At 57.8% G+C, this 26,733-nt stretch overlaps 1 protein-coding gene across 3 annotated transcripts; it reads left to right on the forward strand.

Annotated features, from left to right (window-relative positions):
* The first annotated feature begins 706 nt into the window (after positions 1-706).
* CELSR2 (cadherin EGF LAG seven-pass G-type receptor 2) lies at positions 707-25,728 on the forward strand. Of its 3 annotated transcripts, XM_053591635.1 has the most exons (35): positions 707-4,486; positions 8,793-9,028; positions 9,149-9,440; positions 11,614-11,836; positions 12,145-12,260; positions 12,423-12,511; positions 12,845-13,002; positions 13,363-13,526; positions 13,693-13,818; positions 14,180-14,346; positions 14,630-14,917; positions 15,006-15,180; positions 15,419-15,560; positions 15,715-15,835; positions 16,214-16,397; positions 16,568-16,669; positions 17,745-17,839; positions 18,031-18,240; positions 18,740-18,923; positions 19,036-19,164; positions 19,256-19,436; positions 19,565-19,732; positions 19,810-19,936; positions 20,050-20,250; positions 20,578-20,752; positions 20,933-21,045; positions 21,212-21,291; positions 21,379-21,505; positions 21,591-21,713; positions 22,278-22,405; positions 22,639-22,727; positions 22,830-23,018; positions 23,156-23,326; positions 23,470-23,704; positions 24,033-25,728. In XM_053591635.1, exons 1-35 carry the CDS (start codon positions 1,183-1,185, stop codon positions 24,058-24,060), a joined length of 8,640 nt encoding a protein of 2,879 aa, XP_053447610.1. In that variant the 5' UTR covers positions 707-1,182; the 3' UTR covers positions 24,061-25,728. The 3 variants fall into 3 exon arrangements, with proteins under 3 accessions (XP_053447610.1, XP_053447607.1, XP_053447609.1); XM_053591632.1 differs by having other exon boundaries at positions 8,793-9,440; XM_053591634.1 differs by having other exon boundaries at positions 8,793-9,440; positions 24,167-25,728.
* The last annotated feature ends 1,005 nt before the right edge of the window (positions 25,729-26,733 follow it).

Genomic DNA, 26,733 nt, shown 5'->3' on the forward strand with positions numbered 1-26,733 from the left:
TCCTGGACAGACCACAGCATAGCTGGGGTGGGTAGGTGGGTGTCCTCAGGACCTCAGGGTAGCTCTCTCTGGGGTTGGGAGAAGCTTTGTGGACCTTTTAGCTCAGTCTGATCCAGGTCCTGTGGAAGGAGATAGCAGTGAGGACCCTTATGACTGGTATCATACCAGCGAGCCCTCCAAAATGTTTGTAAAACGGGGCGGGGAGGACAGGGAGGGAGCGTGTTCAACCTTTTATATGCTGCAGGTTGGAAGAGTGAGAGGTGTCTTGGGCCACCATGAAATCACAAACACTAACGAAAGCTGATTAGCAAAAAAAGTTCCCTGCTTATTTTTCGTGATATCTGATACTACAGAAAAGCAAAAATAGTCCTCACAAAATCAGCATGTGGCCCGCGGGTGGCAAGTTGGACACCATTATTATTTACTGTCTGGCTTCCGATTTTAAATTCCTGTCCAGACTGTGGTGGGGGGTCTGGCATCGGTCTCGGGGCAGGCCTGGGAGACTGGGATGCGGGAGCAGCTGGCGGGAATCCTAGAGCATCCGCGGACGAGGGCGCTGGGTGGGACCCACCTTCTTGGTGCGGCCGGCGTCGCCGCTTTAAGGCGGCGGCGGCAAGAGCAGGTCTATGGTAATGAGCCGCCGCCACCGCCGCCGCGGCTCTGCAGAGCTCGCCGCCCGCCGGGGAGGCGAGGGAACGCGGGGTTGGGCCCGGGCCGCGGCGACCTGCAGCAGCCGCGGCTGGGACGCAGGGCTCGAGCTGGCGGCGCAAGACCATCGGGAGCGGCCGGGGCCGGGGTCGGGGCGCGCAGCTACGCGGGCGCAGGTGGGCGATCCCACAGGGGCGGAGGGGGCATCGGGGGCCCGGCAAGGCCACAGGCACCACGGGGCCCGCGGTCGGTCGCAGGTGGCGAGTGCCTGGAGCACAGGTGGAGGCGCGGCGGCAGCCCGCGGTGGTCAGGGTGACCCGGGAGCGGGTCTGGCTCTGGGAGCGGTGGGAGCCTGGCGCGTCGGGGGGCGCAGCACGGGGCCCCTCCGAGCGATCTAGGCTCAGGCCCCGCGGGGCGTACGGGTGGTCCCCGGGGACCGGCGCCTCGGCCCGGGCATGAGGCGCTTTGGGGCCGGCAGAAGGCGGGGGAGGAGCGGTCGCCGCTGTTGATCCGGCCAGCCGGGAGCGGGGAGAGATGCGGAGCCCGGCCACCGGCGCCCCCCTCCCAACGCCGCTGCCGCCGCTGCTGCTACTGCTATTGCTGCTGCCGCCACTACTGGGAGATCAAGTGGGGCCCTGTCGTTCCTTGGGATCTGGGGCACGCAGCTCCTCGGGGGCCTGTGCTCCGGCGGGCTGGCTCTGTCCAGCCTCAGCCTCGAACCTCTGGCTTTACACCAGCCGCTGCAAGGATTCGGGGACTGAACTGACTGGCCACCTGGTGCCCCACCACGATGGCCTGAGGGTCTGGTGTCCAGAATCCGGGGCCCATATCCCACTGCCCCCAGCCCCTGAAGGCTGCCCCTGGAGCTGTCGCCTCCTGGGCATTGGAGGCCACCTTTCCCCTCAGGGAAAGCTCACTCTGCCCCAGGAGCACCCGTGTTTAAAGGCCCCACAGCTCAGATGCCAATCCTGCAAGCTGGCACAGGCCCCAGGGCTCAGGGAAGGGATAGGGTCACCAGAAGAGCCCACGGGTGGGCGTCGGAAAAGGAATGTAAATACAGCTCCTCAGTTCCAGCCCCCAAGCTACCAGGTCACTGTGCCGGAGAACCAGCCAGCAGGTACACCTGTTGCATCCCTGCGGGCCATTGACCCAGATGAGGGTGAGGCAGGTCGGCTTGAGTACACCATGGATGCCCTCTTCGATAGCCGCTCCAACCATTTCTTCTCCCTGGATCCAATCACCGGTGCTGTAACCACAGCTGAGGAATTAGACCGTGAGACCAAGAATACCCATGTCTTTAGGGTCACGGTGCAAGACCACGGCGTGCCCCGGCGAAGTGCCCTGGCCACGCTCACCATCATGGTTACTGACACCAATGATCATGACCCTATTTTTGAGCAGCAGGAGTACAAGGAGAGCCTCAGGGAGAACCTGGAGGTTGGTTATGAGGTACTCACTGTCAGGGCCACAGATGGTGATGCCCCTCTCAATGCCAACATCCTGTACCGCTTGCTGGAGGGGACTGAAGGGAGCCCCTCTGAAGTCTTTGAGATTGACCCTCGCTCTGGGGTCATCCGGACCCGTGGCCCTGTGGATCGAGAAGAGGTAGAATCCTACCAGTTGACAGTGGAGGCTAGTGACCAGGGTCGGGACCCGGGCCCACGGAGTGCCACTGCTGCTGTTTTCCTATCTGTGGAGGATGACAATGACAATGCCCCCCAGTTTAGTGAGAAGCGCTATGTGGTCCAGGTGAGGGAGGATGTGACCCCAGGGGCTCCAGTACTCCGGGTCACGGCCTCAGATCGAGACAAGGGCAGCAATGCCCTGGTGCACTACAGCATCATGAGTGGCAATGCTCGGGGACAATTTTATTTGGATGCTCAGACTGGGGCTCTGGATGTGGTGAGTCCTCTTGACTATGAGACAACCAAGGAGTACACACTACGGGTGCGGGCACAGGATGGTGGCCGCCCCCCACTCTCTAATGTCTCTGGCTTGGTGACTGTGCAGGTCCTGGATATCAATGACAACGCTCCCATCTTCGTCAGCACTCCCTTCCAGGCTACTGTCCTGGAGAGTGTCCCCTTAGGCTACTTGGTTCTCCATGTCCAGGCCATTGATGCTGATGCTGGTGACAATGCCCGCTTGGAATACCGCCTGGCTGGGGTTGGGCATGACTTCCCCTTCACCATCAACAATGGCACAGGCTGGATCTCCGTGGCTGCTGAGCTGGACCGGGAGGAGGTTGATTTCTATAGCTTTGGGGTAGAAGCCCGAGACCATGGCACCCCAGCGCTGACTGCCTCAGCCAGTGTCAGTGTGACTATCTTGGATGTCAATGACAACAACCCGACCTTTACCCAACCAGAGTATACAGTTCGGCTCAATGAGGATGCAGCTGTGGGCACCAGTGTGGTGACGGTGTCAGCTGTGGACCGTGATGCCCATAGTGTCATCACCTATCAGATCACCAGCGGCAACACCCGCAACCGCTTCTCCATCACCAGTCAAAGTGGTGGTGGGCTGGTATCCCTCGCCCTGCCACTGGACTACAAACTTGAGCGTCAGTATGTGCTGGCGGTTACTGCTTCTGATGGCACGAGGCAGGACACAGCACAGATTGTGGTGAATGTCACTGATGCCAACACCCATCGTCCTGTCTTTCAGAGCTCCCACTATACAGTGAATGTCAATGAAGACCGGCCAGCAGGCACCACAGTGGTGCTGATCAGTGCCACAGATGAGGACACAGGTGAGAACGCCCGCATCACCTACTTTATGGAGGACAGCATCCCCCAGTTCCGCATTGATGCAGACACGGGAGCTGTCACCACCCAGGCTGAGCTGGACTATGAAGACCAGGTGTCTTACACTCTGGCCATCACTGCTCGAGACAACGGCATTCCCCAGAAGTCTGACACCACCTACCTGGAGATCCTGGTAAATGATGTGAATGACAATGCCCCTCAGTTCCTGCGGGACTCCTACCAGGGCAATGTCTATGAGGACGTGCCCCCCTTCACCAGCGTCCTGCAGATCTCAGCCACTGATCGTGATTCTGGCCTTAATGGAAGGGTCTTCTACACTTTTCAAGGAGGCGATGATGGAGATGGTGACTTTATTGTAGAGTCCACATCGGGCATTGTGCGAACACTGAGGAGGCTAGACCGTGAGAATGTGGCCCAATACATCTTGCGGGCATATGCAGTGGATAAGGGGATGCCCCCAGCCCGCACACCCATGGAAGTGACAGTCACTGTGTTGGATGTGAATGACAATCCACCTGTCTTTGAGCAGGATGAGTTTGATGTGTTTGTGGAAGAGAATAGCCCCATTGGGCTGGCCGTGGCCAGGGTCACAGCCACTGACCCTGATGAAGGCACCAATGCCCAGATCATGTACCAGATTGTGGAGGGCAACATCCCCGAGGTCTTCCAGCTGGACATTTTCTCTGGGGAGCTAACAGCTCTGGTAGACTTAGACTATGAGGACCGGCCTGAATATGTCCTGGTCATACAGGCCACATCGGCCCCTCTGGTGAGTCGGGCTACAGTCCATGTCCGCCTCCTTGACCGCAATGACAACCCACCAGTGCTGGGCAACTTCGAGATCCTTTTCAACAACTATGTCACCAACCGCTCGAGCAGCTTCCCCGGAGGTGCCATTGGCCGAGTGCCTGCCCACGACCCTGACATCTCAGATAGCCTGACTTACAGCTTTGAGCGAGGAAATGAACTCAGCCTGGTCCTGCTCAATGCCTCCACGGGAGAGCTGAGGCTGAGCCGGGCTCTGGACAACAACCGGCCTCTGGAAGCCATCATGAGCGTGCTGGTGTCAGGTAAGGCAGGGCCCAGGTGGCGCTGGGGTGGGACTAGCCCTTGGGGCAGGCCTGAGCAGCCACTTTAGGTAGGACCCAACCCCAAAGCAGCTGCTGACCCACCCCTCTGGCGAGAAGGGGTGAGGGGGAAAGAACCAGCTTGGGAAGAAGCCTCGGGAATCCTGGCAGCTGATACTGATGCAGGCCCCGCCTGCCTTCCCAGGCTGGGCTGGGCTGCTTCTGTTGGCTGCCCCCTGTCTACCAGCCTGTGACATGTTGGAGGAAGTGTTGTGAGGCTGCCCTGACTATGGCTGCCAAGAATTGTGGAAAAAGGCGTGTGGAAGACTGGGGGGCCAGAGAGTTGGGGGAAGGGTGGGGAGGACTGTGGGTAGGAGAGGCGAGGCAGGAGGCCCCTCAGCACCCTTCTTGCCCTATCTGGGCATCCCTGGGATCTCATCCAGCTTCTGGTAGAGCTGTAGGGGCACAGGGCTGCCCACCAAGGGGTTAGGACCCCTGCAGTTGTCTCCTGGCCCTTCAACCCCTGGGCTGAGCCACAGAATCAGCTGAAGTGGACTAGTGCATTCTTTTCCCTCCAGGCAGAAAGAGTCTGGCGTGGCTCCCCCTTCAGAGTTCCTGCAGGAAGTGAGGCCAGAGCTCATTGTCTCTGTCCAAACAGACCCCACTGTCAGAGTCCATGGTTCGGGGTCTGGCTTGGGGGAGGGGCTGCAGCAATGTCAGGGCAGGCTATGGCTTCCTGGGCCTCTTGCCACCCCATAGGCTGTTCTTAGGGTGCCTTCTTCCCTGCTGGATGTGACTAGCCCAGGCTCAGAGAATGAGGTGGAGGGACCAGGATGAACCAAGGACTGCTAGGCTTTGAGGGCAGAGATCCCAAGATACCTGGTCTGATGGAGAGAGTGCAGTCCCAGGGACATGGGAGCCTGGCCAGGACCCACACTGGGACATTCCTGCTGCTTGGCCAAGCGCTCAGCCTGAAGACTCCCTGGACAGCAGGGTTGGGGGAGGAGAGTTGGAGGGGTGGTGACGGCATTCTGTCTTTTTTTAAAATCAGCTATGGGGAGTGAGAGGTAGCAGTGAGGAAGGGACCAGAGCCCAGGTACTGGGTGCCTTCTCCAAGCCTGGGAACCACTGGGACCCTCATGAGGGGCCCACCATTAGGTACACCCCCAGGGATGTGTTGGGGTACCCCTGCTCCAGGCAGCCTTCCAACACATCAGGGGAGGGGGAAAGGACCTGGCAGTCCCCCACTCCCACCTCAGGGAGTCTGGGAGAGTAAGGGGCGTGGCTGTAGTCCCCTCCACCCACGTGGTCCTGGCTGGACAGAGGCTTCTCCTCTCCCTCCAGGAGGAGGAAGTGGAAGGCTGGAGCTCCCTATACTGAGTGCATCCTATGTGTGCCAGGGCACCTGAGACAGTGGAAAGGGGGTGGAGGGGAAGGGCCTCCCTTCTTGTCCCCCCACTCCCAGCCTGTCCTAGGTGAGTATGGCCAGGCACTGGGGATGGGGACATAGGAGAGTACCCTGGGGGTCAGCAGAGCCCCAGACTTGGGTTTTCCTAGACCAGAGGGGAAGGCAAGGCAGCACTAGAACAGCATGCTGGCCCTTTGGCCCTAGCCCCACCCTCTCCCACGGCCCTGACCCTTGGAGGCAGTCACCATGGCAACCCCAGAGTTCAGGGAGGCTGGGTGAGGGGGAACTGACTCCCACTGCCCCTTTGTTTTCCTTCTCTTGTTCTTTGTCTCTTCTTTCCTTCCCGCCCCTGCCCATGTGGGGCCCTCAGCACTGCCTCTCTCCATTGCCCTCTCCCCCAGCTCCTGTGTGTGTCTCTCTCCTCCTCTTCTCATTGCTGGCTCTTTTCCTGGGCCTTTGTCTTCCCCTGTTCAGTCTCCATGTTACTGCCTCTGTGTCTACCCCCTCTCTCCTTCCCCGTGACTGCAGCTACCCCTGCTTGGGCTGGATGGCCCTTCTAGAGCCTGAATCCTCCTGGCCTCTTTTCTCCTCTGCTAAGACACAGGGGCTCCTGCCCATTGCTTGGGCAGCCTCCAGGGCAGCAGAGCCCCTCCAGGCCTCCAGCCTCCACTGGCACATCTGCCAGGGGAGGAGAGGCTGACAGTCTGGTTCTCCCACAATTTGAGGCCTGGTACTTTTCCAGATATGGCTGGCTGAGCTCTGGGCACAGGTGATGTTTCCGGGTCAGAGGCCATCCCAATGCTTTCTTTTCTGTCCAGGACAGCTCAGGGAGTGCAGCCCCCACCCTTGTTCCCATCCTTCCTTTGCACCTGAGGAATGACCTAGGTCAAGAGAGGCCAGAGGGACAAAGAAAGGAGAGAGCAGTGGGTTGACTGTTGAGGATGGGGACAATAGCAGAGGGGGCAGGTGGCCACAGATGGTGGACCAGATGGGAAGCAACAGAGACACGCTGGGAGAGGGGCACAGGCAGGGCCTGAGGTGCTAGAGGGGGACACAGGGACTAGTATTTGTTCCCAGGCCTGAGGGTGGCAATTTCTTTTGCCTATCGGACTTTACTGCCTCCTCTCCTCCCCTAATCAGTTGGGAGGACTGTGTGTGGAGTCTTGGGCTGCTTTCTGTCTGGAGGAAGTATCCCATTAAGGAATCACTGGGTAGAGTGCTGAAGGTTTGAAAAAGGGAGGAAAGAAGAGCCTGAGGTCATAAATCTGGGTAGGCTTCCTGGAGCAGGTGAGCTGAGGGCAGGTGAGAAGACCCTGAGCACTGGGGACTGATGTCTAGGGAGACGAGGTAGGAAGGAACAGCCTGTGCAGCAGCTTCAAGAGGAGAGTGGGAGGAACAGAAGTGGGTGATGACAAGCAGGCTTGCTGGTGAGAGCTGGTGAGAGCAGGCGAGCGTGGGCTGAGGACGGCTGGAATGAGTGTCTGCCTTCAACCTTCCCAGGCTCAACTGAGCCATGACTGGTGTAGTCAGCCACCTCAAGTGGGCATGACACAGACACAGAATCCATTCCCATACCCCTCTCCTACTCTCACCCCACCCAAGCACATGGGCTCCTGCCCATTCCAACTAGGGCGAGCTTTCTCTCCTTATATCTAGTTGGGACCTCTTCTGCTGCATTTTAAAGACTTCTCTTCTTTAAGGAGACCGAATCATCTCACATGTATCTGAGTGTCTACTGAACACCTAGTATGTATAAGGCATTGTGACAAATAAAAATAGGGACATCCTTTGTAGCCCTGCCAAGCCCCATTTCCTCCTCCTCTTGGCCCCCAGCTTTCGTTTTTGAGCTAAAAATTCATTCCCGTGTGTTTGTGCATTCAGGTGTATATGGTATTTCTGAGGTTAGGGTGTGTGGGTGGAGTGAGACACTAGCAAGTGTGTGTTAGTAGTTAGCTGTTTATGAGTGAGTGTGTCGCCTGGGGGTATGGCAGGCTATTGGGTCTAATATAGTAAGCCAAGTGGGTGATGAGTAGCTTGAGGCCATATGACCAGGAAAAAGACTGGCCTAGCTCTGCAGTCTCCTATGGAGAAGTGCCCAGGCCCTTCCATCTCTGCTAACAGTTTCCCCAACCCCCATTCACCCTGTCTCCAGCTTGGCGCAATGGGTGGTGCTGCCATCAGCTAAGGTGGCTCAGCTGGATTTCCTGGGGTGGGGCCCCCAGGCTACCCACAACAGCCCAGAGAGCTGGGCTGGAAGAATGCTTTGTGTCTGGTGTTGCCATGGGAATAGCATGCCTGCGCCCAAGCAGCTATGGGCTCAGTGGGAGGGGGCCAGGGTGGCCCACTGACCCAGTTCCCCCCTCTCCATTCCCTGCCCCAGTGGGAGACCTGGGAGCATATCCAGGGTCAGGATTATCCTAGTATTGGGGTGTAGAGACTGAAGTCACAAGGGGGATGATTTTTGTGGGTCTCTCATGGTGCTCTGTAGAGAAATAAGAAAAAGACAAAATCGGGTTCCTGTTCAGGGAATCCCTGACTCTGGCATAAGGCAGCAGGACCCATGGCTTGGGCAGAGAGGTGCACAGAAATTGACAGGTGCGCAATGCTTCACGACAGGTTTTGGGAGAGTAAGCAAAGAGAACTGAAAATCTCATCCCCTGAAGTATTTATGGGGACTGATTCCCTTAAACAGTGACTTCCCACAGGTGACAGACCTCCCCGAGCACCTTTCTGCCAATTAGAAGACAGACTTTTCTGGGCGGGTGGTGCAGTCGCGAGCGGGCTGAATTTGGGCCACACTGGTGCGCTCTTCGACAAAGAGCCCTCGGGAGGGCCCTGCTGGGGCCTGGGGCTGGACGGCCCACCCCAGGCAGGGTCCCGACCTGCGTTGCCTCTCCGCAGACGGCGTGCACAGCGTGTCGGCCCAGTGCGCGCTGCGTGTCACCATCATCACCGACGAGATGCTCACGCACAGCATCACGCTGCGCCTGGAGGACATGTCTCCCGAGCGCTTCCTGTCGCCGCTGCTGGGCCTCTTCATCCAGGCGGTGGCGGCCACGCTGGCCACGCCCCCGGACCACGTGGTGGTCTTCAACGTGCAGCGGGACACCGACGCCCCAGGCGGCCACATCCTCAACGTAAGCCTGTCGGTGGGCCAGCCCCCCGGGCCCGGGGGCGGGCCGCCCTTCCTGCCCTCGGAGGACCTGCAGGAGCGCCTGTACCTCAACCGCAGCCTGCTGACCGCCATCTCCGCGCAGCGCGTGCTCCCCTTCGACGACAACATCTGCCTGCGCGAGCCCTGCGAGAACTACATGCGCTGCGTGTCGGTGCTGCGCTTCGACTCGTCTGCGCCCTTCATCGCCTCCTCCTCCGTGCTCTTCCGGCCCATCCATCCCGTCGGGGGGCTGCGCTGCCGCTGCCCGCCCGGCTTCACGGGCGACTACTGCGAGACCGAGGTGGACCTCTGCTACTCGCGGCCCTGTGGCGCCCACGGGCGCTGCCGCAGCCGCGAGGGCGGGTATACGTGCCTCTGCCGCGACGGCCACACAGGTGCGCCCAGGGAGCTCCTCTGTTTCGAGCGCAAGTCAGGCTAAGTGACAGGGGCCACCTCTTTTCCTTCCAGAGGAAGGCACATTTACCCTGGCATTTCTAAATGGCACTTGCTTTTTCACAACAACCTGCTGAGGAAGGCAGGGCGGGGAGCCTCTCCTCACTATACACGGAGACACACAGAGGCAGTTAATGAGCTTAGCGCTAGCTTTAGAGCCAGTTTGCTTGGGTTTGTAGCTCAGCTTTGCTACTAGAGCTGTGTGACCTTGAGCAAGTTACTTAACCTCTCTGGGCCTCAGTAATTTAAAAGGAAGGTAGCAAAACTACCGAGGTCATAAATTGTTTGTGAGGATTAATTTAATTCATTTGATACATGGCAAGAGCTGGCCTGTAGGAAGTATTGGCTTTGATTTAAAGGGACACTGAGCTTGGGTGACTTGCGCCAAATCTCATCTCACAGCTTGATCAGACACAAGGCTAGGCCTAGAAGCTTGTCTCCCCCCACTCTGAGCTGCAGCAAGCATTTTTCTCCCCAGGTATTTTGGTGAAGGCACATGAGAGTTGGGGAAACTGGAGAGGGTTGGGTTGGAGGTGGGGATGCTCCAGAACATGATTGCACCTGTATGGCCCTAGGCAGAATGGCTCCACTCCTGCCCAGGGGCTGGGAAACCAAGGTCCTGGCTAAGAAGCCTCCCTATTGGTCTGTGAGCCAGGGTCTTTACACATCATGTCCCAGCCTCTCCCTGGGACCTCACTGCCTCTGTGCTCCTCACTCCTCCCTTTAAGCTCCTGCTTCTCAGGACATTCCTTGATCCCCTTCTGTTGGGTTTCTCCTTCCTAGATGCTTAGGCCTTGCTCCCTGTTCTCCAGAGCCATATGCACTGGCTCTGCCAGCCCGGATAGACAGGCCCCACTCCCATCCCTGCTGCATCTTCCTGATCAGAACTTGCCAAACTTGACTTTTCATTGCTGCTGCTGGGGATAGGGGAAAGGGAAGGGTAAGCTTGGGGGAAGGGAGGGGAGTCTTTGTCCAGAAGGATGGGGGGGGGGCTCAGAGTAGGTGAACAACAGTTTCCATGGAAACTAGAGCCAGTCACTAGGCACAGGAGCCAGAACTTATCTGTAGAATCTGGGAATAGGGAGGGCGAGAAAGGGGTGGATTTTCCCATTTGATGTCCTTAAAATTTTCATCTTCCTTTTTTTTTTTTTTTTTTGAAACAGAGTCTCATTTTGTCGCCCTAAGTAGAGTGCTCTGGCATCACAGCTCACAGCAACCTCAAACTCTTGGGTTCAAGTGATTCTCTTGCCTCAACCTCCCAAGTAGCTGGGACTACAGGCACCCACCACAATGCCCAGCTGTTTTAGGGACAGGGTCTTGCTCTTACTCAGGCTGGTCTTGAACTTGCGAGCTCAGGCAATCCACCCTCCTCAGCCTCCCAGAGTGCTAGGATTACAGGCGTGAGCCACTGCGTCCAGCCCCTGGAGTTTTCATCTTCTTCAGTGATTCCTTATCTGCTCCCAGGGCTCAGGTCCCCACTCTCTCAGGATCTTCCAAATGTACATGGGTCCTCAGCCTGGACCCCAGGGCTTGGGGCAGAAGTTCTCTGCCCTGTTCCTGGGAGGTCTCCAGCTTCTCCCCTCCCCCACCCCCATCACCCAGACAAATCCAGATGGAGGACTGGTCCCATCCCCAGGGAGGACAACTGATCTTGGTGCCTGAAAAGGACAAAAGCAGCAGTGGGAAGCGGCTGGGGCTGGCACAGCCCTCATGCTGTCCTATAGGCCCTTCCCCTCCAAGCACATTTACCCCCTCAGGGGCCAGAGCATCCCCAAGATTGTTGGGTAGTGAGATCTGGGCCTCACAACCAGGGCCTAGCAGGCCTGTGCTTATGAAGCCGAAATAGGCATAGAGAAGGGGCCAGAAGTTGCAAGGAGCTCTCAGAGGAATAGTGTAGGGAGTCGTGAGGGTGGCACAGTGAGCCAAACGGAGCTCCCAGGAGGGGCTGGGCTTTGTGGATCCAGAGATGGACCCAAGAGAGGAAGCGGGGCTGGCCAGGGGAGTTAGGGAGCATTGTAGAGGTCATGGGAGGCCACGGGCGAGATCTCTGGAGGGACCCACTTCCCCTCCCCCACTCAGGTACTTGGTACTCACTCTGCTTTCCCTCTTGCCCAGGTGAGCACTGTGAGGTGAGTGCCCGCTCAGGCCGTTGCACCCCAGGTGTCTGTAAGAATGGGGGCACCTGTGTCAACCTGCTGGTGGGTGGTTTCAAGTGTGACTGCCCATCTGGAGACTTCGAGAAGCCTTACTGCCAGGTCACCACGCGCAGCTTCCCCGCCCGCTCCTTCATTACCTTTCGCGGCCTGCGCCAGCGCTTCCACTTCACCTTGGCCCTCTCGTGAGTGGCTGAGTGCTGGGGACAGGGGGTCTGGTGGGAGTCTGGGTGACCCCTGTTCTGTGGACAAAGTGTGAGTCAGGCAGCGATGGTGCCAGGGTCTGCCTGTCACTCCTCCTGCCCACCTCCAGCGTGGGGAGCCAGGATGCCAAGCTTCTTGTTTGGGCCCATTTTCCACATTCTAGCCCCATGGCCTAATGGTCTTGGCCAAGGTATCATTCCCTGGAGGGTCCTGGGTAGGACTGGGTGCTGAGGTGCTAGCATCCAGGTCAGTGCCCCATTCTCTGCACCCGTCTCTGACTCCTGCTCAGGTTTGCCACAAAGGAGCGCGATGGGCTGCTGTTGTACAACGGGCGCTTCAACGAGAAGCATGATTTTGTGGCCCTCGAGGTGATCCAGGAGCAGGTCCAGCTCACCTTCTCCGCAGGTGATCCCAGTTGACCATGTCCTTGCCCATCATCTAAAGGCCCATGTCTTAGCCCCTGACAAGCCCAGCCAAACCTGGGCCCAGCCCCAACTATGACCACCACCCACCTCTGCCATTTCCAGCCTTCCTCTGGTGTCTCAGCTTACTTGGTCCTTTCCCCAGGAGAGTCTACCACCACTGTGTCCCCATTTGTGCCTGGAGGGGTCAGTGACGGCCAGTGGCACACAGTGCAGCTGAAGTACTACAATAAGGTAGGTATGGGAAGGGACAGAGGGGCTGGAAGATTCTGTTCTTGGCTCAGGAATTCACCCAGACCTGAGTGGCACTTGTAGCCAAGGAGAAAGTGGGTGGTAGCAGCCACTTTGCTGGGGCACTCCCACCCCACTGGGCAGTGCTCCATGCTTCTTCTGCCATTAGGCAGGCCCAGACTCAGATGGACACTGAGGAAGGCAGTTAAGAATGTGAATCACATGTGTACCCACATATGTGTAGGTGTACACAGAGGTACAACAGTGTGTACTGGCCCATGAACGTAGTGGGCTTCCTGCCCACTGTTTCCTTTCTCTGCCCTTGCTTGTCCACAGCCACTGTTGGGTCAGACAGGGCTCCCGCAGGGCCCATCCGAGCAGAAGGTGGCCGTGGTGACCGTGGATGGCTGTGACACAGGGGTGGCCCTGCGCTTCGGGGCTGTGCTGGGCAACTATTCCTGTGCTGCACAGGGCACCCAGGGTGGCAGCAAGAAGTGAGCTTGGGAAAGGGCCAAGGGACAGGGGCTGGTGTAGGATCAGGCTGGGAGGGGAGGTTGAGAGGGTGGGCCTAGGAGGCTTTGATGTGGGAACCAAACCAGGCAGAGGCCCTTCCTCACCTTAAGTCCCTTAGCCTGTGCTCAGTCGTGGGGAGGGATCAGGATTGGGAAGAAAGGCCTGTGGAGCAGTCTGGGGAGGACGTGGATATGAGATGAGAGTGACTCCAGGTTGGAGGCGACTTCCCTGGCACTACTCTGTAGGGCCCCTTCCTTTCCCTGGCCTGCTGGCAGGGCATGGAGAGAAGAGCCAGAAGCCCCCAGCACTCCCTCATGCCCCTGCCCTCTGTGCTCTCCCAGGTCTCTGGATCTCACGGGCCCCCTGCTGCTGGGTGGGGTGCCTGACCTGCCTGAGAATTTCCCTGTCCGGATGCGGCACTTTGTGGGCTGCATAAAGAATCTCCAGGTGGACAGCCGGCACGTGGACATGGCCGACTTTATCGCCAACAATGGCACTGTGCCTGGTATGGTGTCTAGGGGTGTGGTAAGGCTGGGAGCCCAGAGAGAGGGACTGCCCCTGGTGTGGGGACACCAGAATTGGGGGTCTCAAAGGCCCCTCTAGCTACTGCCACAGGTGTCCTCTTTGGATCCCCAGCTTGGGGCCACTGAGACCTCTTCTCTCCATTCCAGGCTGCCCTGCCAAGAAGAACGTGTGTGACAGCAACACGTGCCACAATGGGGGCACTTGTGTGAACCAGTGGGACTCATTTAGCTGCGAGTGCCCCCTGGGCTTTGGGGGCAAGAGCTGCGCCCAGGGTAGGAGGGGCAGCCACCCGTGAATGAGGCCTGGGTATTGCGAACAGTCTGGGAACGCTGGCAGGGCCGGGACAGGCACTGGGCAGGGCTCCGCTGAGCTTGTCTGTGGGTGGAAGATCATGTCTGGGCAGAGTCCTGAGAGGGCAGCACAGGAGACAAAGGGCCCAGTCAGAGCAGGCCCAGGCCTAGGGTGGGGCGGGCTCAAAGACGGTTAGCACCCTGGAGGGCGGGGCTGCTGAGAGGCGTGGGCACTAGGTCAGGCAGTGCCCTGCCTCCCTTGGAGCCACCACTCTGAGCATCATGGCCCCTGGGGCACTTTGCTGCTCCGCCCTTCAGAGTCTGTCTTTATCTGCCTTCCCAGAAATGGCCAATCCACAGCACTTCCTGGGTAGCAGCATGGTGGCCTGGCACAGCCTCTCACTGCCCATCTCCCAGCCCTGGCACCTCAGCCTTATGTTCCGTACGCGCCAGGCTGAGGGTGTCCTGCTGCAGGCCGTCACCAGGGGGCGCAGCACCATCACCCTGCAGGTGATGCAGGGAGTGGTAGGGACCAGCAGGCCTTGGCCTGGCTGGGGCTGCAGTGGCCGCCTCCAGGGGGCTGGGTGCACGTGGGCTGGGGGTGGATATTGAGGTGTCTGGGTTCATTTGGTAGGTTAGTGCTGCCACCTATTGGGGCTGAGGGAAATAAATACTCTTTCTTTTGTGGCCTCAGTGGGGCAGCAGGATGGGCTTGGTGGTCCAGGAATGGGGACAGTGGGCTGGAAGAAGAGTGATTAAAGCCATCTGTTCTTTTCTTCCCTTCTGGTGCCAGCTGCAGGAGGGCCACGTGGTGCTGAGCGTAGAGGGCACAGGCCTCCAGGCCTCGTCTCTCCAGCTGGAGCCAGGCAGGGCCAATGATGGTGATTGGCACCACGCGCAGCTGGCTCTGGGAGCCAGCGGGGGCCCTGGCCATGCTGTCCTGTCCTTTGACTATGGGCAGCAGAGAGCAGAGGGCAACCTGGGTCCCCGGCTGCATGGGCTCCACCTGAGCAACATTACAGTGGGGGGAGTGCCGGGCCCAGCCGGCAGTGTGGCCCGCGGCTTCCGGGGCTGTTTGCAGGTGAGCGTCCCCCCTGCCCTCCCATCCCCACCATTCCAGTGCCTGGAACCCCACTCCACTGATGGCCAAGGTTGCCCCATCCCTCCAGGGTGTGCGAGTGAGCGAGACGCCTCAGGGTGTTAGCAGTCTAGATCCCAGCCGTGGGGAGAGCATCAACGTGGAGCCAGGGTGCAGCCTGCCAGACCCCTGTGATTCAAACCCGTGTCCTGCCAATAGCTATTGCAGCAACGACTGGGACAGCTATTCCTGCAGCTGTGACCCAGGTATGCTAGCGACCCAGGGCCATGGGACAGATTAGCAAGTGCCTGATATCTTGCTCTGGCTCTGCTATGTGAACTGGGGCCCATCACATCACCTCTCTGAGCGTTAGTCGCTTACATTGCAAAGCCACACCGGCTGGTCTGATGCTCAGAGTGGAAGGAGGTAGATGAAGCTATGTTTGGTGGAAGACAGTGCCAGGGGAGGGTGAGGATTAATCCTTTCTGGTTCTTCTGGTCCCAGGTTACTATGGTGACAACTGCACTAATGTATGTGACCTGAACCCATGTGAGCACCAGTCCGTTTGTACCCGCAAGCCTAGTGCCCACCATGGTTATACCTGCGAATGTCCCCCAAATTACCTTGGGCCATATTGTGAGACCAGGTAAGTGGACCAGGGCATGCAGCAGGTCCCAGTGGCTGCAGCTCATCTCAGAGCCCCATAAGCCTTGCTGACTCACTACCAGGGTCAGAAGAGCCACATGTGACTAACCTAGGTGGTGGAAGGAGCTCACTACTGCCTGGTCCCCTCTCTGCAGGATTGACCAGCCTTGTCCCCGTGGCTGGTGGGGGCATCCCACGTGTGGCCCATGTAACTGTGATGTCAGCAAAGGCTTTGACCCAGACTGTAACAAGACAAGTGGCGAGTGCCACTGCAAGGTAACAGCCCTAACAAGGCCTCCAACCTGGCTGCCTGGGCCTCTGTCTACAGCTCTGGGGCCCTAGAGGGAGGCAGCAGAGATGGGCCTTCATGCAGAGAGCTGAGAGCTGTGTATCTTTGCTGCAGTGGGCAGGGCAAGTGACTGTTTGCCTTCCCGTGTCTGGGGTGCAGAGGGACCCAGTGAGCTCTGGGCCAGCTATAGAGGTTGTTTACAGCCTGTTTGGATTGCTTGGCATCTCACTGATGGGTTTAGTTCCAAATCATTGTCACTCCTGAGGGGACCTGCGGTCAGGGAGCCTCTCTCTAGAGGGGCCACAACTGAAAGGATCCGTGGGCATCCTGAGCCAGCAGCACCCTTCCTTTCTCCCCTCTCCCAGGAGAACCACTACCGACCCCCTGGCAGCCCCACCTGCCTCCTCTGTGACTGCTACCCCACAGGCTCTTTGTCCCGAGTCTGTGACCCTGAGGATGGCCAGTGTCCATGCAAGCCAGGTGTCATTGGGCGCCAGTGTGACCGCTGTGACAACCCTTTTGCTGAGGTCACCACCAATGGCTGTGAAGGTGGGGCTCCTATTATAGGGGGGCAGCTCTCCCAGCTGTGTGCCCGGTCCCAGCATCTCAGGGAAGCCAGGGATGATTGGAGGCCTGAGGAGCTGAGGGAAGGTTGGAGAGCCTGGGTAGAGCTTCAGAGGGGGAGCTGCTCCGGGGTGACTGTGTGTTCTTCCCTGCAGTGAATTATGACAGTTGCCCACGGGCTACTGAGGCTGGGATATGGTGGCCCCGTACTCGCTTTGGGCTACCTGCTGCTGCCCCCTGCCCCAAAGGCTCTTTTGGTAAGTGCTGGTGGCCCTGGATGTGATATTGTGGATGTGGCCTCTACCATCAGTGTGGTGAGGGCAGGAAGCTCCTGGCTGCCGATGGAGGACCCTGCTCTCTGGCCTCCAAGTCCTAAAGATTCCACGTCCTGTCTTCCTTGGCTCACTGTTCCCCATCTTCCAAGGTGTCCCAGGCAGCCGTGCATCTTGGACTCTTAACAAAAATGCTGAACATTGGTCAGAAGCAGTGCCTCACATCTGTAATCCCAGCATTTTGGGAGGCTGAGTCGGGTAGATCACTTGAGGCCAGGAGTTCAGTACCAGCCTGGGCAACATAGTGAGACCCTGTCTGTAAAAAATTTTAAAAAATAGCTGGATATAGTGATGCACATCTGTAGTCTTAGCCACTTGGGAGGCTGAGGCAGGAGGATTGTTTGAGCCCAGGGTTTTGAGGCTACGTGAACTATGATTGCCTTACTGCACTCCAGCCTGGGCTACATAGCAACACCCACTCTAAAAAAATAAAAATGCTAGGCGGCACCTGTGGCTCAAAGGGGTAGGGCGCTGGCCCCATATGCCGGAGGTGGCGGGTTCAAACCCAGCCCTGGCCAAAACTGCAAAAAAAAAAAAATTAAAATGCCTCTGTACGGGAATGGGCCCTAGAAATGCAAAGATGAATCACACAGGAGTCCCATCATCAGCTTACCACCTGGCATTGGAGTTATGCCACCAGAAAGTCTGGGGAGTAGAGGGTATTGAGTACTATTCCAGGGCACCCAGCCCCAGCCCCTTTGGATTGGCAATGAGCAGCATCCATAGGCAGAGAGTGGCAGAGAGCCCAGGTGGTGGCCAGAGGTTCAAAGAGGCCACATAGCACATGCTCCTATAGCTGTTTGGACCCATCTTGCAGAGCTTTTGGCTCTAGTGTTCTATACACCTGTCTTCCTATTTTACTCGGGCTGTGGGAGGGCACATCCTTTGTCTCCTGTCTCTGGTCCAGGAGGTGCTGGCCTGCGACAGAACCTCTCAGCCGGGTCTCAGGGGCCTCCAGTGTGTCTCCCTGAGTCCAGCCTTCTTGGCTTCCTTCCCTCAGGGACCGCTGTGCGCCACTGTGATGAACACAGGGGCTGGCTCCCCCCAAACCTCTTCAACTGCACGTCAATCACCTTCTCAGAGCTGAAGGGCTTCGTAAGTGGATCCTTCATCTCCATCTTCTCCCTCTCCTCCCCGACCAGGAGGCTCACTACCCCTCAGTCCCATCTTTGAGAAAAGGGATTCCAGAATCCCACTTTGTTCATGGGGCCTCCCCTTGGAAAAACCGTTTCTCCCCTTTGGCGATCCCCCTGTGCTGACCCCTGTCCTCCACACTTTCTGTCTAGGCTGAGCGGCTGCAGCGGAATGAGTCAGGCCTGGACTCAGGGCGCTCTCAGCGGCTGGCCCTGCTTCTGCGCAATGCCACACAGCACACAGCTGGCTACTTTGGCAGTGATGTCAAGGTGGCCTACCAGCTGGCCACACGGCTTCTGGCCCATGAGAGTGCCCAGCGGGGCTTTGGGCTCTCTGCCACACAGGATGTGCACTTCACCGAGGTGGGGCTTGGAGGAGGCTGGGCTGGCTGGTTAGGTGGGGGTCACGGTGAGTGAGCCTGCTCCTGGCAACCTGGGGGGCGGAGTAGGGACACTCTCTACCCAACCTCAGGGAGTTCCTACTCAGCACAAGGCCTCTGTGAGATCCCATGAACGATGGCTCAGCACCTCTTCCTAACCCTTTTCATATTGAGGCATCCAGAGAAAATGATGTTTGGAAAGGCTTGTGCACTAAGGAGTAGTTCCTCAGGACATCTGTGTGGGTCCAGGCACAGGGGCTGGGAAGCTCTTATTTAGAGAGTGAGGAGGAAGGTTAAAGGCTGAGCATTGGTGATCAGAGCGAGCAGTGTGGCCCAGGGAGCTTCTCAGGGGAGGCAGTGGTGAGTGCTGAGGGAGGGGCATGGTGGGTGGGGAATGGGGCCTGGTCTGGGCACAGACTGGACCTTGGGGGTGGGGATGACAGGTACGGACTGTGAGCACACCCCCTGTATGCCCATCCCAGAATCTGCTGCGGGTGGGCAGTGCGCTCCTGGACGCAGCCAACAAACGGCACTGGGAGCTGATCCAGCAGACGGAGGGTGGCACTGCCTGGCTGCTCCAGCACTATGAGGCCTACGCCAGCGCCCTGGCCCAGAACATGCGGCACACCTATCTAAGCCCCTTCACCATCATCACGCCCAACATCGGTAAGGCTGCTGCCCGGGTCGGGAGGGATTTGTGGAGAGCGCACCCCTCAAGGGTGGTCATGCCAGAGCCTGCCTTCCTTACTGGTCTGACCCGTGACTATCCTCTCCCCAGTCATCTCTGTAGTGCGCTTGGACAAGGGGAACTTCGCTGGGGCCAAGCTGCCCCGTTATGAGGCACTGCGTGGAGAACGGCCCCTGGACCTTGAAACAACGGTCATTCTGCCCGAGTCTGTCTTCAGAGGTCAGTGGGGGCCAAGGGCTGGGTCCCGCGTGTCTGTGCAGCCTCCACAGAGGGCAGGGCCCAGCTGAGTGTGGCAGTGTTCTGCTCCCAGAGGCGCCCCCCATGGTCAGGGCTGCGGGCCCCGGAGAGGCCCAGGAGCTGGAGGAGCTGGCACGGCGGCAGCGGCGGCACCCGGAGCTGAGCCAGGGTGAGGCTGTGGCCAGTGTTATCATCTATCGCACCCTGGCTGGGCTCCTGCCTCACAACTATGACCCAGACAAGCGCAGCCTGAGGTCAGTGGCTAATGACCAAGGGGTGAATGGGGGTGTGGGTTGGAGGAGTGTGCTGAGGCACAAATGGGACCCAGAAGAGCATCTCCCAGCCATACACCTGCTGCAGTAACCGTGCACCTGCCCTTCAGAGTCCCCAAACGCCCAGTTATCAACACGCCCGTGGTGAGCGTCAGTGTCCATGACAATGAGGAGCTACTGCCCCGAGCCCTGGACAAGCCGGTCACAGTGCAATTCCAGTTGCTGGAGACGGAGGAGCGGACCAAGCCCATCTGTGTCTTCTGGAACCATTCGATCCTGTGAGCCTGTGCTGCCCTCATGCCCGAAAGCCCAGCCCCACTGTCCTTTTCTCCCTGACCATGCCTTCCTCACGCAGGGTAAGTGGCACAGGTGGCTGGTCAGCCCGAGGCTGTGAAGTTGTTTTCCGGAATGAGAGCCACGTCAGCTGCCAGTGCAACCACATGACAAGCTTTGCTGTGCTCATGGATGTGTCCCGACGAGAGGTTGGACCCACCAGGGACAGCTGCAGAGCTGTGGGTGGGAGCCCAGGGCACTGGGCTGAGTGCTTTGGTCCTGCCCTTCCTAATCTCCTGGCCCCCTGCCATCCACCCTGCAGAATGGGGAGATCCTGCCACTGAAGACCCTGACATTTATGGCTCTAGGGATCACCTTGGCTGCCCTGTTGCTTACCTTCTGCTTCCTCACTCTCCTGCGTGCTCTGCGCTCCAATCAGCATGGTATCCGTCGGAACCTGACGGCTGCCCTGGGCCTGGCTCAGTTGGTCTTCCTCCTAGGAATCAACCAGGCAGACCTGCCTGTAAGTGTCTACTGCTGAGAGACCTTCCCCAACTTCCAGCCCTCTCTGGCTATCTGGGGGACCCCTTTCCCAGCCCCCACGTGAAGTCAAGTCCCTGTTCCTGCAGTGCTAACGCTGGTAAAGAGCCTAAAGAGGCGAGCCCAGCCTCTGACCCAGTTTCCTCTTCTCCAGCTCCCCCTGACTTTCCCAGTATCCCAGAGGCCTCTCTGGCCCAGATTTCCCGAAGCAGCTCCCAACACCAAGCCCTGCTCCCCTGCCCGAACTGAAGCAGAGCCCCATGCTCTGGGTGTGCCCTGAGCACTGACCCTGCATGGCCCGGGCTTGCAGTTTGCTTGCACAGTCATTGCCATCCTGCTGCACTTCCTGTACCTCTGCACCTTCTCCTGGGCACTGCTGGAGGCCTTGCACCTGTACCGGGCGCTCACTGAGGTGCGAGACGTCAATGCTGGCCCCATGCGCTTCTACTACATGCTGGGCTGGGGTGTACCAGCCTTCATCACAGGTATCCCACCCCCAGTCCAGGCCTTGAGGCCCCCACCCAGGGATTGGTCCCATCCTAGAGAGGATGGCATGGGCAGATGGTGGGTGGAACCCTTCTCCATGCTCCCCACTGAGCCTGCCTATAGCCCTGCTGCCCAGGCCCCTGACCCCTGTCCTCCTGCTGCTGTCTGCATGCTGCCAGGTCTCGCCGTGGGCTTGGACCCTGAAGGCTATGGGAACCCTGACTTCTGCTGGCTCTCCATCTATGATACGCTCATCTGGAGTTTTGCTGGCCCAGTGGCCTTTGCTGTCTCTGTAAGTGCTAGGAAGTGGGTTGAGGGAGAGTAGGCTAAGAGTATTTTCAGGATCCTCTTTAGGAAGAGGCTCCTAAGGAGATCTATGGGGCTCCGGGGCACCATGGGGTGGGGTAAAAGCTGCCTGTTCCCTGGTGATTCCCTCCTGCCCGTCTCTCCCTGCCTAGATGAGTGTGTTCCTGTATATCCTGGCGGCCCGGGCCTCCTGTGCTGCCCAGCGGCAGGGCTTTGAGAAGAAAGGTCCTGTGTGAGTATGGGGGGGGTGCCTGGGCAGTGGGGAGGCACCAGTGTGGGAGGCCTCGTGACCAGACTCACAGCCTGTCCCACTCCCCAGTACGGGCCTGCGGCCCTCCTTCGCGGTCCTTCTGCTGCTGAGTGCCACATGGCTGCTGGCACTGCTCTCCGTCAACAGTGACACCCTCCTCTTCCACTACCTCTTTGCTGCCTGCAATTGCATCCAGGTACCTGGCCTGGCCCGGGGAGAGGAACAAGCATAACCATGAGGCCCCTGAGCATGCTTAACTGTGGCTTCCTCTTGCCTGCCAGGGCCCCTTCATCTTCCTTTCCTACGTGGTGCTCAGCAAGGAGGTCCGGAAAGCACTCAAGTTTGCCTGCAGCCGCAAGCCCAGCCCTGACCCTGCTCTGACCACCAAGTCCACCCTGACCTCGGTGAGGGAGCCAGGGCCTGGAGAGGTAGAAGGGTCTGGGGGGAGGGGGCAGGTGGCCCAAAGAGCCTGTTCTTTGTACTTTTGCTTCACCCTCCTTCCTTCCTTTACTCCATCCCTCCCCAGAAGGAGGAGGAATGGTGAAATGGTACATGTGGCCTAGGGAGGAGATTGTGAGGGGTGTAGGATTTTGACTTTGGGGGAAATGGGGCTGGAAAAGGGTAATCAGGTAGTGAATACCCTGCACTTGACAATCTCCTCATGAATTTTGGTAAATTTTGTCTCCAAGAATGCTCTCAGGAGATAATTCCTGGTACTGTCTTTTACCACAAGTCCTTATACAGGAGGTCGGGGGTACTTGGGGTGGTGCAGGGTTGATGCAACTGAGATGGAGCTATGATTACTGCCAGACACCAGTGTCAGGACAGCAAAGATGTGGGGCCTCTTCTTTCAGACCTGGGATGTGGGAGGTAGAACTTAGGGCAAGTTCCTTCCACCTTTCCACCTTGCAACCTGGGGCCACGCCATCCTGCTCCCCAACTTACCGACTTCTCTGTTCCCTGCCTAGTCCTACAACTGCCCCAGCCCCTACACAGATGGGCAGCTGTACCAGCCCTACGGAGACTCAGCCGGCTCTCTGCATAGCGCCAGCCGCTCGGGCAAGAGTCAGCCCAGCTACATCCCCTTCTTGCTGAGGTGAACCCTGGAGATGGGAGGGCACAGGAGGGGAGGAGAGGACTATGCCTGCTGGACTAGGCCAGCTAGCTGCTAGGAGTTGAATAACATACACTATGGCTGATACAAGTGGCAGCTCGAATTAGAAGCAGTTAAAGGACCAGAGGCATGAGCCAGGATCCCAGAGAAAAGAAGAGAATGGGACTCTGGGCAAGGGGCCAAGCTGATCCTTCCAGCATATCTTGTTTTCTTAGGGAGGAGTCCACACTGAACCCTGGCCAAGGACCTCCTGGCCTGGGGGACCCAGGTGGCCTATTCCTGGAAGGTCAAGACCAACAGCATGGTGAGAATGGGAGACCCTGGCTGCCCAGTAGCAGCTGGCTGGGTTTTGTTGAGGGTGGGGAGAGGTGGCTGGGCTGGCTGTGATCTCTCCCTGGCCTCTCAGATCCTGACACAGACTCTGACAGTGACCTGTCCTTGGAGGACGACCAGAGTGGCTCCTATGCCTCCACTCACTCGTCAGACAGTGAGGAAGAGGAAGAGGAGGAGGAGGCTGCCTTCCCTGGAGAGCAGGGCTGGGATAGCCTGCTGGGGCCTGGAGCTGAGAGACTGCCCCTGCACAGCACCCCCAAGGGTGGGCCAGCACTGGGGTTGTGCCATTTGGGGCCACTGGGAGGATAAGGCCTGGGTTTCTTAGACAGCAAGGCTGGAGTGCTGACTCTCCTAATTGTCTGTCCTTTCTGGGCCTCATCTACTTCTTTTCCCTGCCAGATGGAGGCCCAGGGCCTGGGAAGAGCCCCTGGCCAGGAGACTTTGAGACCATAGCAAAGGAAAGTGGTGGCAACCGGGCCCCTGAGGAGCGGCCACGGGAGAATGGAGATGCCCTGTCTCGAGAGGCTTCCTTAGGCCCTCTTCCAGGCTCTTCTGCCCAGCCTCATAAAGGTGAGTGGGGCACCCCCAGCTGCATGCTCTTCTGGTCAGCAACCTCATGCCTCACATTCCTGGGTGGCTGCTGGGGCTCTCTGGGACAGTTCCCCCCGCTCCTTCCACCCACATGTCATAGAATCTGCTCTCCTGGCCCACAGGCATCCTCAAGAAAAAGTGTCTGCCCACCATCAGCGAGAAGAGCAGCCTCCTCCGGCTACCCCTGGAACAGGGCACAGGGTCTTCTCGTGGCTCGTCAGCCAGTGAGGGCAGCCGGGGAGGGCCCCCTCCCCGCCCACCACCCCGGCAGAGTCTCCAGGAGCAGCTGAATGGGGTCATGCCCATAGCCATGAGCATCAAGGCAGGCACCGTGGACGAGGACTCATCAGGCTCCGAGTGAGTGTGAATAGGTGGGCGGGACTGGGTACAGCCCTGCAGAGCTGCCCTGGCCTCCCCAGGCTCCTCTGGTTAGCAGTCAGAGACAAGTGGGCTGTGCGTGGTCCAGTTACCATACTACGATGTGCCCACACACCTAGGTGCCCTCTGGGGTGGGCCTCCCTGTCCTGGCTCTGTGCATCAAAGCCCAGTATAGGGCAGAGTGAGGGAGGATGGGGAGCTAGGGGTGTTTTTCTGTTTCCGTCTTCTGGTGAAAGCTTTCACTGTCTCCTCTGTTCCAACTAATGCTGTCTGCCTTTTCTGCTGCTTTCCTTTCCTGCCTCTCCAGATTTCTCTTCTTTAACTTCCTGCATTAACCCTGGGCCACGCTCCTCCGCCCGCGGCCCCCTCCCTCCCCAGCCGTGCTCATGCCTGCTCCTGTCTTGTGCTTTATCCTGCCCGCTCCCCAACGCCTGCCCACAGCAGCAGCGACGAAACGTCCATCTGAGGAGCCTGGGCCTTGCCCGGAGGGGTGCCCACCCCACCTAAGGCCATCTAGTGCCAACTCCCTCCCCCACCATCCCTCTCACTGCACTTTGGACCCCTGGGGCCAACATCTCCAAGACAAAGTTTTTCAGAAAAGAGGAAAAAAGAATTTAAAAAAAGATCTCCACTCTTCATGACTTCAGGGATTAATTTTTTTTATACGCTGGAAATTGACTCCCCTTTCCCTTCCCAAAGAGGATAGGACCTCCCAGGATGCTTCCCAGCCTCTCCTCAGTTTCCCATCTGCTGTGCCTCTGGGAGGAGAGGGACTCTTGGGGGGCCTGCCCCTCATTTGCCATCACCAAAAGGAAAGGACAAAGCCACGCGCACCTAGGGCATGAAGCCCTGCAGGCTGCACCGGGCAGGGCTCCGAATGGTGAGGGGTCAGGGCAATGGCACGCCTCACCCTTCCTGTGCCACTGCTTCTCCCAGGAACTGAAAAAGCCCTGTCCCGTGAGGGGGCAGAAGGACTCAGCGCCCCCGCACCCCCAAATGCTGCATGAACACATTTTGAGGGAAGCCCATGCCCCCTAGAGTGGCAAGGCTGCCCCAGCCCCTCTCCTTTTCCTGGACTCTGCCCACGTGCTGCAGCCCAGGTGTTTGCTCAGTTTGCTGACCCAAAAGTGCTTCATTTTCCTGCCTGCCCTGCACATGGGGAAGGCCAGTCACGTGTTCAGTTGCGCTTCTTTGCTGTTGTGTGGGTGGGAGCGAGAGGGAGAGTCAACGTAGTGCTGTCTCAGCTGCCCTGCGGGGCTTTGAGACAGGCCTTATATCTGGGTTCTGGTGTCCACTTACCCATCCCCCAAATGCTGTGGTCTCTGAGACATATTCTATTTTTAACCCCTTCTTGGAATTGGCTCTCTTCTTCTAAGGACCACGCCCTATTCCTCTTTCTCCCTCATTCCATCCCAGCTCCCTGAGAAGAGAGAGTTAATATATATTTCTTATTTATTTGCTTTTAGTGTTGGGATGGGTTATTGTCCAGTCCCAGGGGGTCTGATGTGGCCATTGCGGGGTGGGTGTGTCCCAGCAGCCCTGGCTTGGGGGCCTAACGCCCTTCCCCTTGCTCCAGGTTGTCATCGCCCCACCTCTCCTCTCCCCCTCCTCCTCAGTTTTGCCAACTGCTGTTCATCTGAGTCACCATTTATTGTAAGCATGTATTCCAGACTTGTCGCTGACTTTCCTTTTAGAGCAGGTGGCTAGAAAAAGAGGCTATGAACAGGGGAAAAAAAAAAAATGTTCCTGTTTTTCATGTAAGGCTGGCCTCTGTCTTTTCTGCCATGGATTCTCTCCCTGCCCTTTCCCCTCAGCAATTCCTGCAAAGGGTTAAAAATTTAACTGATTTTTACTACTGATGACTTGACTTAAAAAAAAAAAAATGCTGGATGCTAACTTGATACTAACCATCAGATTGTACAGTTTGATTGTTACTGTAAATATGGTAGAGTTTTGTTGTTTTTTCATTCCCCATACTACTGAATAAACTAGTTCTGTGTGGGCAGAGTGCTGTCATGTATTTCTGTGTGGTACCCTATCCTCCCACAGGGAGGGAGGCCTGGTCTCTGGAAAACAAGAGAACAGGCAGCTCTCCACCCCATACCCCAAAGCCCTGCAAGGAGGTCAGAGGAACCTCAGATACCAGCTAGCTAACAGGGTGGTCCACCCACTTAAATCCCTGACAATGCTCCCCCAAAAGCCTGATCAACACAGACCCCATGTCCTGGCATTTCCAAAGACTATGTAGTGAGGCCAGGTGTGGTGGCCTCTGTAGTTCTAGCATTTTGGGAGGCTGAGGCAGGTGGATTGCTTGAGGCCAGGAGTTCAAGACTGCAGTGAGCTGTGAGGACACCATTGCACTCAAGCCCAGGCAAGACCCTGTCCTCCCCTCCAGACAGAAGACAGGGTGGGTGTCTTTTCTATCAGGACAGAAAGGACTGATGTGGCTAAAGAGGTTGAGTTCTAGATAACAGGTACAAGTTTCCTGAGACAGAATTCAGGATACAGGGAAAGCCTAGTTGAGAGGCTGGTAGGAATTTAGGGTTGTTCAGTGACTAGGTATCTCCAAACTCCACTGTTCCAAGCTGTTTTTCTGCCCCCCCGCCCCACGCCATTGGAAAATGAAGCCACTACTCACACTCTAGCCAAGCACGTGCTCTGCAGCATTACTTCCAGTCCACATTTTGTGTTTGCCAAAGGTCTGTTCAACAAACTACAAAAGGAGTGACGGGGGGCAATAAAGGGTAGTGATTAAGAACACAAACCCTGGGACCAGACTGAGGGATTTAATCTCTCTGAGCCTGTTTCTTAGCCTGCAAATTGAGGATGATAATAGCATCTGTTTAATTTAGCTTTTATGAGGCTCAAATGAGTTAACACATCTACAGTGCTTAGAACAGTTCACAGCACACAGAGATCAATAAACACTAGCTTTCTTTGGTGCTACTGGGGAGGAATAGAAGAGTGTGTAAAGGGAAAAAATAGCTGGGCCCAAAGGAAGGAGGCGA

Source organism: Nycticebus coucang, chromosome 5, assembly GCF_027406575.1.
Source record: "Nycticebus coucang isolate mNycCou1 chromosome 5, mNycCou1.pri, whole genome shotgun sequence".
NCBI classification, from domain to species: domain Eukaryota; kingdom Metazoa; phylum Chordata; class Mammalia; order Primates; family Lorisidae; genus Nycticebus; species Nycticebus coucang.